Source organism: Plasmodium berghei (assembly GCF_900002375.2).
Source record: "Plasmodium berghei ANKA genome assembly, chromosome: 14".
Lineage (NCBI taxonomy): Eukaryota > Apicomplexa > Aconoidasida > Haemosporida > Plasmodiidae > Plasmodium > Plasmodium berghei.
In genome coordinates, this window is record NC_036172.2 from 573698 (window position 1) to 587412 (window position 13715).

A 13715-nucleotide genomic window follows, 5' to 3' on the forward strand; every position below is an offset into this window, starting at 1 on the left:
ATATCCATATATATGCATATTATATATTTCATTTAATTAAAGTACTCAGCATTAATAATTATTTTCAATATTCGGATAGCAAAAAAATATTATTATCTATATTATATCGTTGTGTTACTATTTAATAATAAATTATTATTTATAAAAGGTTTGCAAATTATTACTATGAATTTCCAGTATCATATTTTATTTTTCGAAATTTAAAAATTATATAAATATTATGCCATATATTATCAAAATTAGTATGAATAGTCTAAAATTGTATTTTAATTACATAAATTAATTGATCATCCCTGTTTATTAATTTTATGGAATTTGCCAAAACATCCAAAAAATTAAATTAAAAAAAAATTAAATTAAAAAAAAAAACAAAATTAAAAAAAAAGATAAAATACAATAGCGTAGTACTAATGTAAAATAAGCGGGAAATTAAAAAAATCTAATGTACATAAAAATTTAGTATAATTATAATTCACTCCTTTAAATGGCCGTAATATTATTAAAGCTATATTTTTTGCGAACCTAAAAAAACAAATATGAAATAATAAAAAAAACAAATATGAAATAATAAAAAAAACAAATATGAAATAATGAAAAAAACAAATTTGAAATAATGAAAAAAAAAAAATATAAAAATTAAAAATTTCCAATTCCACATATATAAAACTTAAACAAGCATATAGAAATTAAACAAAATATCGAAAACAAAAAATATAATAAAATGATATACCACAGTTGCTTTATTTTTTATTTGCTATAGTTTTTTAGTAATACATATATAAAAATATATTAAATACCTACATATATATTTTGGTTCAAACAATAGTTGACATATAAAACAAAACAAAATAAAAAAACACAAATATTTTAGCGTTAATACGATATGGTGCTATTTTGTTTTTTTTAGTTGGTGCCCTCTCGATTTTTACCTGACAAAGTCATAACATTAAAACATATTATTTTATTAGTGATGGGAGCCAAAAAATGACGAAATATTAGCATTCATAATGAAATAATAATAATATAGTACCATATCAATTACGCAGTGCTTAAAAATTTGTCTTTCATTTTAATGACCATTTTTATTTTTCATTTTCATATGATCTATTTCCACTAAACTTCGAGCGCCATATATTCCCTGAGATATGTTTGTGATCTATCATTAAAAAAAAATAAAACATTGAAATGTATATATAATACTAATGAAGGCATATACTATAGATTATACAATATCATAGCAAATAGTCTTAACACACAAATGCATAAAAAAAATATGCAAAATACAAATATAGACATTTCTTTTTTATATACCGCTTTAAATGCCGCTAAAGGAAATGATATCTTGAGTGTATAATTGCCTATAAAATTGGAAAATTAAATAGGAATATGATATTTATTATTTGTAAAAATGAAATATAAAAAGGAGCAACATATAAACACTCTTTTATATATTTCCATTATCTGGCGATTTTAAGTATATTTTTTCTCTAATATTTTTTTCCTTTTTTTTTTTATTTACATATTATGTGAAAAATGTGATTTACGTCAGTAATTTTTAATATATAAGACGAAACCCAAAACGATTCATAAGCAATAATACAAGCAACCATTACACCTAAAGAAAGTTAAAAATAAATGCCAAATTTTTATGTTTTAAAATCTCATAAATAAATATGTCTAATATAACTACTTTTTCTACACTAAACATGTAAGCATTTTTCTCATTAAATTTGTACTTGGTTTTTCATAATATAGTTTTAGTAGTTTATTTCCATTTTCGATTTTTTTATGTGTCTTATTTCCAGCAATAGCGCACCTATAAAAACGCAATAAAAATGTAAAAATATTATATAACGTATATGGATGTGTCAACCAATGCACACACATTTCCAGGAAAAGAAAATTCAAATACAGCTTTACTATATTGCTATAAATTCATGTATGTTTCTTTGCTTTTTTACGATGCTGCATGGATATAATGCCCCCCTATATCAGCAATCATAAGGAGTCCTATCACTATAAATAAAAATAATTGTAATAAAAGCAACTTTAATATTATATGTATATCCCCATATAATATATGTAATGTATATATAATTAAATTCTATTGTGTTTTTATTATTTACATATAATATAGTTATCGTATACGCTTCCATTAAGAAGATATAATATGCACGTGGACAATCTGAAAAAAAAAATGTTATAGAATTAATCAATGTCGATTTAATTTTATTGCACACGATATACAAAATTAATAGTTGAATAAAAAATAATTAAACCATGTTATATTTTATTTATTTGAAAAAAAATAAGGAAATTACCTATCTGTAATTTGATCTAATATCTGTCCAAAGCATGATGCTACGAATAGATAAGCATGAGCATGCATATATTTATGTATATATTTTAATTGCTCCCAAATCAATTGCTATAATTAATATTTTTTTTATTTATTCTTCATTTATGTCGATTAAATTTAGCATATAGCCAATATGCATTGGTATATGTAATAATAAAAAATATAAAACAAAACTATAAAATAATTTATATATTTAATGTCTTAAATTATAATTTTACTTACTTTGATTGAACTTTCTTGCTGTCCATCCGTCTAAGGCATCAAGCAATTGGCTAGTTCCATAAAAAAGTGTAAAAACTGCCAAATTTTTTTTACACACAATAAATGCAATTAATGCTAATATTATTCTAATGTAGCCTATGATAAAGATACGTAGGAAAAATAAAAATATATTAAATATTATATATTGAATAGATGTTTATATATATATGGTACAACATATTTTTAATGCAATGTTTAAGTTTCCACATTATTTTGTATGCCCATAAAATTTAAATAATGCAATCATTTATACAACATTTAGTAAATATATTACATTAAACAAATTGATTTGTATATATGCATATATAATATATATTTTAACCAATAATATTTGGCACGTAAAGATAAACATTTTTATTTTGCATTTTGGCAACAAAGCATTCTTCTTGTTTTTAGTGGAATTATGCTGTATTTTTTTTTAATATTTACTTATTTATGTACTGTCCCATATAACACATATGATTCAAATGTTTTATAAAATTATTAAAACAATCAAAAATACTATTAAAAATATTGTAAATAACACTAACACAGTATTGTGGGCAAATAAAAGGCGCATACATGCATATTAAAAAGTGAATAAATTACAACTTTATATAAAATAAATAAAAATTCATATTGACAAAAGTAAAACTATCGTTTTCTATTTTATCAAAATGTAAATTAATAAAGAAATATTTTAAGATAATAGATGAAATTATGATACATGCATTTTTCTTAATTGGCATAAATAGCATAATATATGATCCATAATATTAAATCTTTCTGGCCAAAAGTAAAATAAAATAATAAACAATTATGTACAATTACTAAAATGTTGTTTAAAAATTCCCATATAATTAATATAATACACTTTTATATAATATATTTTTATATATACACTTTTATATAATACACTTTTATAAATACACTTTTATATAATACACTTTTATATAATACACTTTTATATATATACATTTATATATATATACAATTTTCGCATATTCCTTTATATGCATGTTAATAAAAAATATTTATAAGAAATAATTTAAGTTCATGTACATAGAATAAATGGAAATTTTTTGGAAAAATAAAGAGATGATTTATTATGTAAATAAAATTAAAATTGTAAAATAATAATATAATTAAAACATACTTTATTTTTCCCTTATACTTTTAATGGAATATTTTAATCCATTCTCTATTGCTTTATCAGAATATTACCTAAATAAATTGATTGTATAGCAAAAAATAAGTAGTAAATGCAGGATTTAAATAAAAAAATAATTACAATATAAACTATCCACAATACAATCACAAATAAAAAATCGTTAACAAATGTATAATACTATACCATAAATATTTTATTCTTAAAATTTTAGAGTTAATAAAATTGAACAAATACATATACATATTAGTGTGCTGAAGAATAAAAACTTATATATACATTACAGAAAAAATATTTGAGTTTTAATTTGTTTGTGTTGTTTTTTTCACAGAAATTTAAATTATGGTAATAGCAGAAAATGATAGCGTAATTCTATACATAGACGAAGATAACATTAGTCTGGTAAAGTTAAAAAAGGATGGATCAATTACAAATAAAAAAGGAATTTTTCTACACAAAAATATTATAGGAAAAGAATATGGAAATAAAATATATGATACATTATCTCGAAATTTTATATTCGTATTGAAAAAAACACCAGAACTTATAGCAACAAGTTTAAAAAAAAAAACACAAACTTTATATGAACATGACATATCATTTATTTGCTTATTATGTAATGCTTTGCCTAATAAGAAAATAATAGAAGCGGGAACAGGGACAGGTTGCTTAACATATGCGTTGGCAAACTGTGTATTGCCCAATGGAATAATTCATACATTTGAATATAATGAAGAAAGATATAGAGAGGTTAAAAAAGAATTTGAAGATTTTGAAGATGTAATAAATAACATAAAGTTTTATCATAAAGATATTATAAATTATAATTTTGAAGATTTTAAAAATAATGAAATTGATGCTATTTTTCTTGATATGCCAAATCCATGGTTATGTGTTGAAAAAGCTAAAAATATTTTAAAAGAAAGAGGTACTTTTGTTATTTTTTTACCATGTATAGAACAGGTTTATAAAATAATTGAGACATTAGAAAATCATAATTTTTGTGATATTGTAACATATGAATTAATTAATAACTCATGGAAAATTATTTTAAATAATAATAAAAAAAAAAATAATAATTTAAATAATCAATTAGAAAATTTAAACACAAACCAATCGACTCCTTTAAACGATAATTCATCCCAAACTTTAAATATGGCATATCGATTATGTCATAAAGAAAATAAAACGCACACTGGATATTTGATTGTATCCAAAAAATGGCTAGATGATGAACATGAACAAATGGAAATTGAATTTAAAGGTTTAATAAATCAACCAGAAAGTGCAAACATACATGATTAAAAAATATGTACATATATACAAGTACAATTTAAGACCAATAAAAAATATAAATATGTATATATTTTTGCTTGTCTATGCAAATATATGCTCACACAAGCAAGTTAAATTATTTTTTAAAATCATACATTATATATGTTATATTAATATTAATTTTTGGCGTTATTTTGACGCTAATTTTTTTGTATTTTTAATTAGAAGAATTTAGTATATTTGCTCACACTTTTAAAGGATTGCTAAAATTTATAGAGCTAGCCAAAAATATAGCTATTTTTAAATAAAACCTTTTAATGAGTTAATCTTATTTTTTTATTAATTATTATTTGCGCATTTGATGGAAAATTAAATGCTACTTGTTGAATATTAAATTGTTTTCTCTAGAAAACGCATTAAAAATTATTAAAAAAAAAAAAAATATATATATATATAAGCTTTTAAAATAATTCGTAAAATAAGTTTATTAAGCATACTTGTTGAAGTGGCTGGGGCGTGTAAATGAGAACAAAAAAAAAACAAAAAAAAAAATAAATAAATAAATAAATAACAAAAAATTATGCGAATGAAAATAATCGGAACATTTTTCTGTCCACATCCACTAACGATAAATTATTCAAGCATGTGAAGTTATTAAAAATAAAACAGCGCAATTAGTTACACTTTTTAACGAGGCGCAAATATCGCCTTTTATAAGAAATTTCATCATTAAGGTTTTTTTTTTGCTTGTTTTTATTATTTTCTTTAGGGCTTTTTCTGGTATTTATTCTATGTGTATTTGAATTAAGGCTTTCCATATGTTTTTTAATTTCTCCCCAATTTTTATCACCAATAATTGAGACTAATATTTGCAATTGTATATCTTCTAAAACATTAAAAGCTATTCTTTCCAATATATATTTTTCTTTTGTTTCATATATTTTTTTTATTTTAATATATTGTTGAAAACAACTTAAGGGGCTTCTGTTTGTATTTAATTCTCGTGCTATGTTTTTCCATTGCCTTTCTTCATATTTTTTTGCTAAATTTAATAATTTTTTTATTTCATCATAATTCCATTTTTTTTGTTTATCATCCTCAAAACATGCTTGATATAACCATGTCTTTTGGCATTCTATCGAGTTTTGGGAATTTTTAACATTTTTTGATACATCATTCCAAAACATTTCTAAAAAACTTGGAAATGAATTAATACCTAATTTATTATCCATATCATTTTGAGAAATTAAATTTTGTTCACTATTGTCAATTTTGATATTCTTGTTTCTCATTTTTTTGGTAATGAGATTACCTTGATGTTTTATTTCATTTTCAAAATGTAATTTAATTTTATTAAAAATATGTTTAACATCTTTTTCGTTTTCTATTTCTTTCTTTTTTTCCATTTTTAATTCATATGGTAAATTGGGGTCGATTAAATAATGGATGGCATATTTTTTCGATAATTCATCTACAGTTTTAAACAAAATTTCAATGTCTTTTTTTGTCCAATCATTTTTTTTAAATTCATATTTTTTTCTATATTTTGTATTTTTTGACTCAAATTGGAGCATTTTTAAAGCATCTTCATTGGAAGGTATCAAACCAAATTCTCTATCAAAAAATATGGACATATGTGTTTTTTCTTCATTTTTTATCCAATTTATTCTGGTTGGTTTCTTTTTTGCTAATTGTTTAATTTCATTATATTTTGTATTTATATAATCGTCTAATTTTTCTATATTTTCCTTACTATGATTTATTAGCTTATTAACAATCTGCAAATGCTTTTCTAATTTTTCCTCTAAAATACTTAGATTTTCAAATTCTCCCCAATTTCGACTCATTTTTATTCATAATTGGATTATTTGATTTCTATATACGAATACTAAGAATATACATATGCATATATATGTTTTAGATTTTTTTTTTTTTGTGACAAAAATATTAATTATTTTACTAAAATATAGAGCTATGCACCGTTAATTATAATGCTACTAATTATGAATAGGACACTGAAAAAACAAAATATAAAATAAAATTTAAAAAAATATCATTAGTATAATTCTCCTAATTATATGAAATATACAATACATAACTACTATTATGTTATTGAATAATATAAAAACAAAATCAAATGTGAAAAAGAATCTGAAATAATTTTCGTTATATGAATTTATATATATCATCATATATTTTAATAAATATTCACAATTTTCCTACATTTTATATATATAAAATATAAGCGATTATATTGATATTTAATAAGGTTTAATGCCTTTTTCCACAAAGGATATATTTTAAGTAAAATAAGCACTATCCTTTTAATAATTATATGTTAAAAAAAAAAAACTTGCAAATATATTATTTTAACCTTAATGACTGGATTAATAATTTAAATAAATTCACATATATGTGTGTCCATTTGTTTTACTTTTATTATTACTATTAAATTAAAATTTATTAATGTTGTGTTCTTCAATTTTCGTTTTCATTAAGCATACATTTAAATAGTTAATTTTATTATTTTATGGTTTAGTTGTTTTTTGGGGGCCATTTGATGCGTTCCATATATAATGGAAATAATGACTGCTATCATATAAAAAAATAAATAAGAATATTGTAAAGAATAGTTAAATGCATATAATTTTATTTCCCCATTTATTTGTTATTTATTAGTTTATGGAAATACAAAATATATATCCCTATAATTATAAGCTTTATAACTTAACATTCATGATAGTTGAATATTTATTTTATTTGTGAGCATATGCTACATTTGATTTTCCATTTCATTAATTCAGTACCATTGTTTTAACTTGATCTCATTTTAAGAACTACAACCAGAATATTAGTTTTTTGAAAACTAATTAAGAATTGCTTTAAAAAATATATATCATCCCCAATATTACTATTTTTATGGGTGGTATTATATATATTTTTACAACAATGAAATGATGGAAATATATCTTATTTATATATAGTACGTTTTAATGTATGCATATATATACTAAAATTTTAATATATTAATAATATAATTTAATTTATTCATTTGTTGTTTATTTATTATATTTATAGAAAAAGAAAAATGTATATATATTATCATATATTGCCAATATGAATAAACTGTGGGTAAAGCAATTTTAATGTTCATAACAATTATTCCCCCTTTAATGTTGGATTGGCTATATTATATAACATATATATTATATTTATGCACTATATTTTTCTTATTTCCTTGGTTCTTTTTTCCTTTTTTGATATTTTATTACTTATAAAATTGGTAACTTATTTATTATTATATTTTATAAATATATACATTATTTTTTTTAATAATCTCTTAAGAAAAAAGAAAAAAATTAATGTTAGCATTAAATATATTAATCCCATTTTTATATGTAGCAATAATAGTATTAAAATGTTATTATATTAAAATGTATAACCTATATTAATAGTATTGATTTATATTATTTTATGCATACATATAAAAATAAAAATAAAAGCCAAAATATAAAATTAAATAAACAAAATTGAAAATATAACTAATGCTATAAGTATACTCATAAATGTAGCTGTTTATTCATAAAAAACAAATACAAATTGTAATACTGTTTATATGTATACATATCTTATGCTCGTATGTACATATACTATCTTTACAATGTCAAGAAAATAACATAAGTATATATATATATATACATTCTTTATTTCTTACCTACTTTAATAGGTATTGTATTTTACAATCATATATACATATATCTTATTGTGATAAATTATTTTTATGATGCATACATTATATAGTATAGAAATTTTAAAACGGTAAAAATAAATAAATAAATAACAAACTAATTAATAAGGATTAAGTGTATTGCGATACCCTTCCTAAATCTGGCTTTTTATTTACTGCTAACATTTATGCTTCAAATTACCTAAAATCACATTTGAAAAATAAGCCTGCATATATATATATATATGCCCATTATTTTGCAGCAATATGCTCATATAAAAGTGAATATTTATATACGAAGTTATATACATAAACAAATAAAAATATTAAACTTTATGTAAAATGATAGAAAAAAATGTATTTTTAAACGAGCAATAAAAAAAAAAAATCGAAGCATACATAGGGATATATATATATATATTCGTACATATATGCACATGTAACTTCAGTTCTTCGATTGTAGAAGCATATGTGCTGCGAATTTTATTTTAACATTTGTTAACCAACTTGATTTGCATTTCTTGTATATGAGGTATATAGTTTGAATATTAGCATTAAGCATATAAATATTGTTTTAATCTTAACACAAAAAAATCAGTACATATAAGAAGCCATATAGATATATTTCCACACACACGCATTGCCATTATATTTGTTACAAAAAAATTCACTAAAAAAAGAAGAATTAAATGTGTGTGTGCATATTACCAATTTATATTTATACCAAAGTTGAATAAAAAAAGATAAATATATAATTTTTTTTCAGATATATATAGAGAATAAATATTATATAGTTATATAGCCGGGATACATTTATTTACACGGCTTATTTAAATATTATTCGATAATTTTGAGACGTTACTTATTTTAAAGAAAATTATATAAGATATATCGACGAGAGTTTGAGATTTTTATTTGTTCGCCTGAACCAGCTAGCCAAAGATGGATGAACTTGAAGTAGCAATTTTGTGCCTATACGGAAATGAAAATTCACAGATTAATAAAAATGAGGCACGAAAATATTGTGAAATGTTTCAGAACAATAGTGATAGTTGGAAATATTGCATTACAAAATTAATTGAATCAGATAAATTAGAAATAAAATTTTTTTGTGTTAATGTAATAATAGAAAAATTAGGGGCATTAAAAATTGAAGATTTGATATATATAAAAAATTCATTATATACATATCTAGAAAAAAAATATATAACAATTAATGAAGATCCATGTGTAGTTAATAAATTAATACAATTGTATTTATATTTGATTGAATATTTATATCCTAATAATATGGCTGATGGGTTTAAATTTATAATAAATAATATTATGGTAAATAATGATATGAATATAAAAAATATATATATTTTCTTTTTTCTAAAACTAATGAATATGTTAGATACAGAATATATAGATAATTCATATGCTAAAAAAAACTTACAAATAGTTACAAATTTAAAAGAATCTATAAAAAATAATGATTTACCATTAATTGTAGAATGTTTTTATTACATAATGAATTTAAATATAGAAGAAAATACATCGCTAGCTATTTTTACATTAGCAAAATATGTAACATGGATTGATATAAATTATGTAGTAAATGATAAAGTATTAAGTTTTATTTATAACAGTTTAAATTCGATAAATCCAATTTCACAAGCTAGTTATCCATTTTTAACTTCTTTAATAAAAAAAGGTATGAATCCTGCTAATAAAATACAATTTATTGAAAGTATTAACATTGTATATATAATACAAAATAGTCCCAAAATAGTTGATATCACTTTCGAAATAAATAAAAATATTATGCTGAAAAAAGGAGAATTAATAAACAATATTTGCTTAGAATTAGTTGAATCAATTTTTGAAATTACCAAATTAAAAGATTATGATATTAATGTTATGAAATATAATGAAGTTTGTGATAAAGCAACGAATTTATTATTTCTTATTTTACCACATGCATTGGATATATTTTCTGTTAATGATTTTTATATAACCAACACGGTTGAGCAATTTTTTAGTCTCTTTTTTACTAAGTTTAAAGGAATTATAGAATTTTCCCCGGGTTCAAATACTGAAAATAATAATAATAATTCTAACAATTGTAATAGAGGAATTGTTGGAAATTCATATCAAATTCCTATGAGTAAATTAAACGTTTTTATAAACAGACTTATGTGCACTACTGTTAACAAATTTGAGTTTCCATCATATATTGGGGAAAATTATGATGAAGAAGATGAAGATTATATTACTTTTTTAAATTTTCGAGAAAATATCGAAAAACTATTTCAACGTTTAATTTTGTTTGATAAATTAAAATCTATTGAAATTACTAAAAATGCTATTCAATATTTAAATGAAAATTTTGATAATCTTCAATGGAATAGCATAGAATGTAAGTTATATGCATTTTATATTACTACATCTATTTATAGCGAATTTAAAGGAAATTCTAGTACAAATAACGAATCTAATAATAATACAAAACAACAACAAAAGGATTGTACTGAAATATCTTTAAACTACAACAATTTATTATATGAATGCTTAATAGAATTACTAAAAAATAGAAAAATTGTTAATTGTAGTAATCATCTTATAAATATCAATTTAATGGAAATTTTTCAAAGATTAAATTTATTTTTTATTAAAAATCCACAATATATTGAATATTCATTACATGTATTTATTACTAATGGAATTAGAAGTAATAAAAATACTGTAGTAAAAAAAGCTATACATATTTTTAAAAAATTTATCAAAAATAATTCTATTGTTATATCAAATTATATTAAAGATATATTGCAAATGTTAGAACCATATTTAGATATTCCATGCTCATATCAAAAAATACGAAATAATGGAGTTATAGTTAATAGTCCATTTAATAATCTTGTACTAAATCAAGATACTATAAAATCGATTTATACTTATATCTATAGTGAAAAAAATTATGCATATGATGATCAGATTGATATATATGAAACAGTAGGATTATTGTTGTTATATCATGATTTTTCAAGGAGTAAAAAAATAATAAATGCTGAAGGATATCAACAAAGCAATAGAACCACAAACAACATGTGTAATACAGACACGGATTTAAATAGTATAAATGAAAAAATGAATGAACAAATAATTCCAATTTATAAAGAAAGAATATTATTTTTTAAAGGAGTATTAAATAATCTACTAGAAAATTTAGCTTCTATTAAAAATTTATATATAAACTCTCCTAAAACACAACAAGGCACAATGTGCTTAAGTTTTACTTGTAGTATTATTATTAAATGTATAGGGGCATTATGTAAAAATGTAAATATTACTATGACAGATACATTAATCAATGATTTAGATAATACATTAGGTTTAATAATTAGTGAATCATTAGAATTATTTTATACTAATTATCTCGTTAGGGATTCTGTTCTTTATACTTATAGAATTCTCTCTAATTTATTCAAAGAATTATCACTTAATTATACAATCAAAATATTACCATATTTTTATAACATATCATACAATATGATAATGGAAAAATTGAAAAAGGGTAATAATAGTGATAACGCTGGAACTAGTGGTAATGGTTTTAATATGACTACTCCAACATCTTATCAAATTTCTAATAATTCATCTGAGAATGATTCAAAAAATGTATCAAATAGATATCAAGAAGAGTTGAAATATTTATATAACGAATTAAATGAATTAAGTATACTAGTATGCCATCTTATATCAACATATAAAGAAAAATCCTTTGATACATTTATTAAACCATATATACATAATATTACCCAAATACATTTAAGCATATGGAAATGTATACATGTTCAATCTATTGAAATGCAAAGAGAACAAAATTCAATTTTATCACCATTATTATTAATATTCTATAATATATCATTAAATATACCGACAGCAATACACAATTTTATTTCATTTGAGCATATTGCTATAAATCATAAGCATTTTTGTGATTTGTTTGCAAATGATGATTTAATAAAAACAAAAATAGCAGATGCTGTTACAAGTATATTACTTATTTCTTTAAATTATAAAAATACCATCGATTTGAGTATTTGTTTATATTCATTCCAAACTATTACTAACATATTGAACAGTGCTGCTAATATGCCAACTGCGGATGAAGTAAATACTCTAAAAAAATATACTTATGTGTTATACTAATTTTTTTATCATAATTATAATATCCATTTTATGTTCTTTAAATATATTTTGATATGCTTTGCTTTATTTTTGTAGATATTAAGTAAATACCCATTAATGCAAATTATTGAAGCAATCTGTATTTCTTTAAAGTTCTTGGATTATTCTGATCCAAAAAATAAGAGAGTTAAAATAAATTCTAATAATATCCCCCAATTTATGCATCCATATATGTCGAAATATTATATTTAATAATATTTGAGCCATGACAATATTTTTAACACCTTTTAATTTTTTTATTAATATACAGGTAATTCAAGAAGCCCTTACCATATTTAGATTGCTATGTGGATTTAAAGGCACTACTAATTGTTTACCAAGAAAGATAATCGAAAATTCACAAATGTGCTTACAAAATTCGCTACTTTCAGCTTTTAAAAATAACCAAAATGACATTCATGTCTTACTTCAAGTAAGAATAAAAATATATTCGTTTACACCCTTTCATCATGTTGTGTGCATACATGTGAAAAAAAAAAAAATACATTATATTAATTTTTTTTTTCTGAACATTCAGGCAATTAACGAAAACAATCAACAACAGTTTAGACATATTTTATCTAATTTTGCTGCATAACAAAAAAAATAAAAAACTTATAAACTGAATATAAATGTACTAATGGAAAATTAAAATATTAGGAATGAATATATGCATATATATAGACAGTAAAATAATAAAACATCGAATGAGTGTAATTCGTATAAAGCCAAAG

General features: G+C 21.2%; 4 protein-coding genes across 4 annotated transcripts; 2 read left to right on the top strand and 2 right to left on the bottom strand.

The window, feature by feature from the left end:
* Positions 1-1069: 1069 nt before the first annotated feature.
* On the bottom strand, positions 1070-2985 carry PBANKA_1414100 (CDP-diacylglycerol--inositol 3-phosphatidyltransferase, putative; the record flags this gene model as incomplete). Its single annotated transcript, XM_034567469.1, has 9 exons — positions 1070-1156; positions 1312-1358; positions 1520-1615; positions 1737-1816; positions 1962-2016; positions 2127-2185; positions 2322-2361; positions 2582-2716; positions 2943-2985. 9 exons carry the CDS (start codon positions 2983-2985, stop codon positions 1070-1072), a joined length of 642 nt encoding a protein of 213 aa, XP_034423963.1.
* Positions 2986-4109: 1124 nt separating this feature from the next.
* PBANKA_1414200 (tRNA (adenine(58)-N(1))-methyltransferase catalytic subunit TRM61, putative) lies at positions 4110-5072 on the top strand (the record flags this gene model as incomplete). The annotated part of the gene is made up of 1 exon (XM_034567470.1): positions 4110-5072. The coding sequence occupies one exon, from the start codon at positions 4110-4112 to the stop codon at positions 5070-5072; it is 963 nt and encodes a 320-aa protein (XP_034423964.1).
* A 644-nt stretch (positions 5073-5716) lies between these two features.
* PBANKA_1414300 (transcription factor MYB1, putative) lies at positions 5717-6889 on the bottom strand (the record flags this gene model as incomplete). Its single annotated transcript, XM_034567471.1, has 1 exon — positions 5717-6889. One exon carries the CDS (start codon positions 6887-6889, stop codon positions 5717-5719), a length of 1173 nt encoding a protein of 390 aa, XP_034423965.1.
* A 2822-nt stretch (positions 6890-9711) lies between these two features.
* On the top strand, positions 9712-13579 carry PBANKA_1414400 (exportin-T, putative; the record flags this gene model as incomplete). Its single annotated transcript, XM_034567472.1, has 4 exons — positions 9712-12924; positions 13039-13128; positions 13253-13414; positions 13520-13579. The coding sequence occupies 4 exons, from the start codon at positions 9712-9714 to the stop codon at positions 13577-13579; spliced, it is 3525 nt and encodes a 1174-aa protein (XP_034423966.1).
* Between the last annotated feature and the right edge of the window lie 136 nt (positions 13580-13715).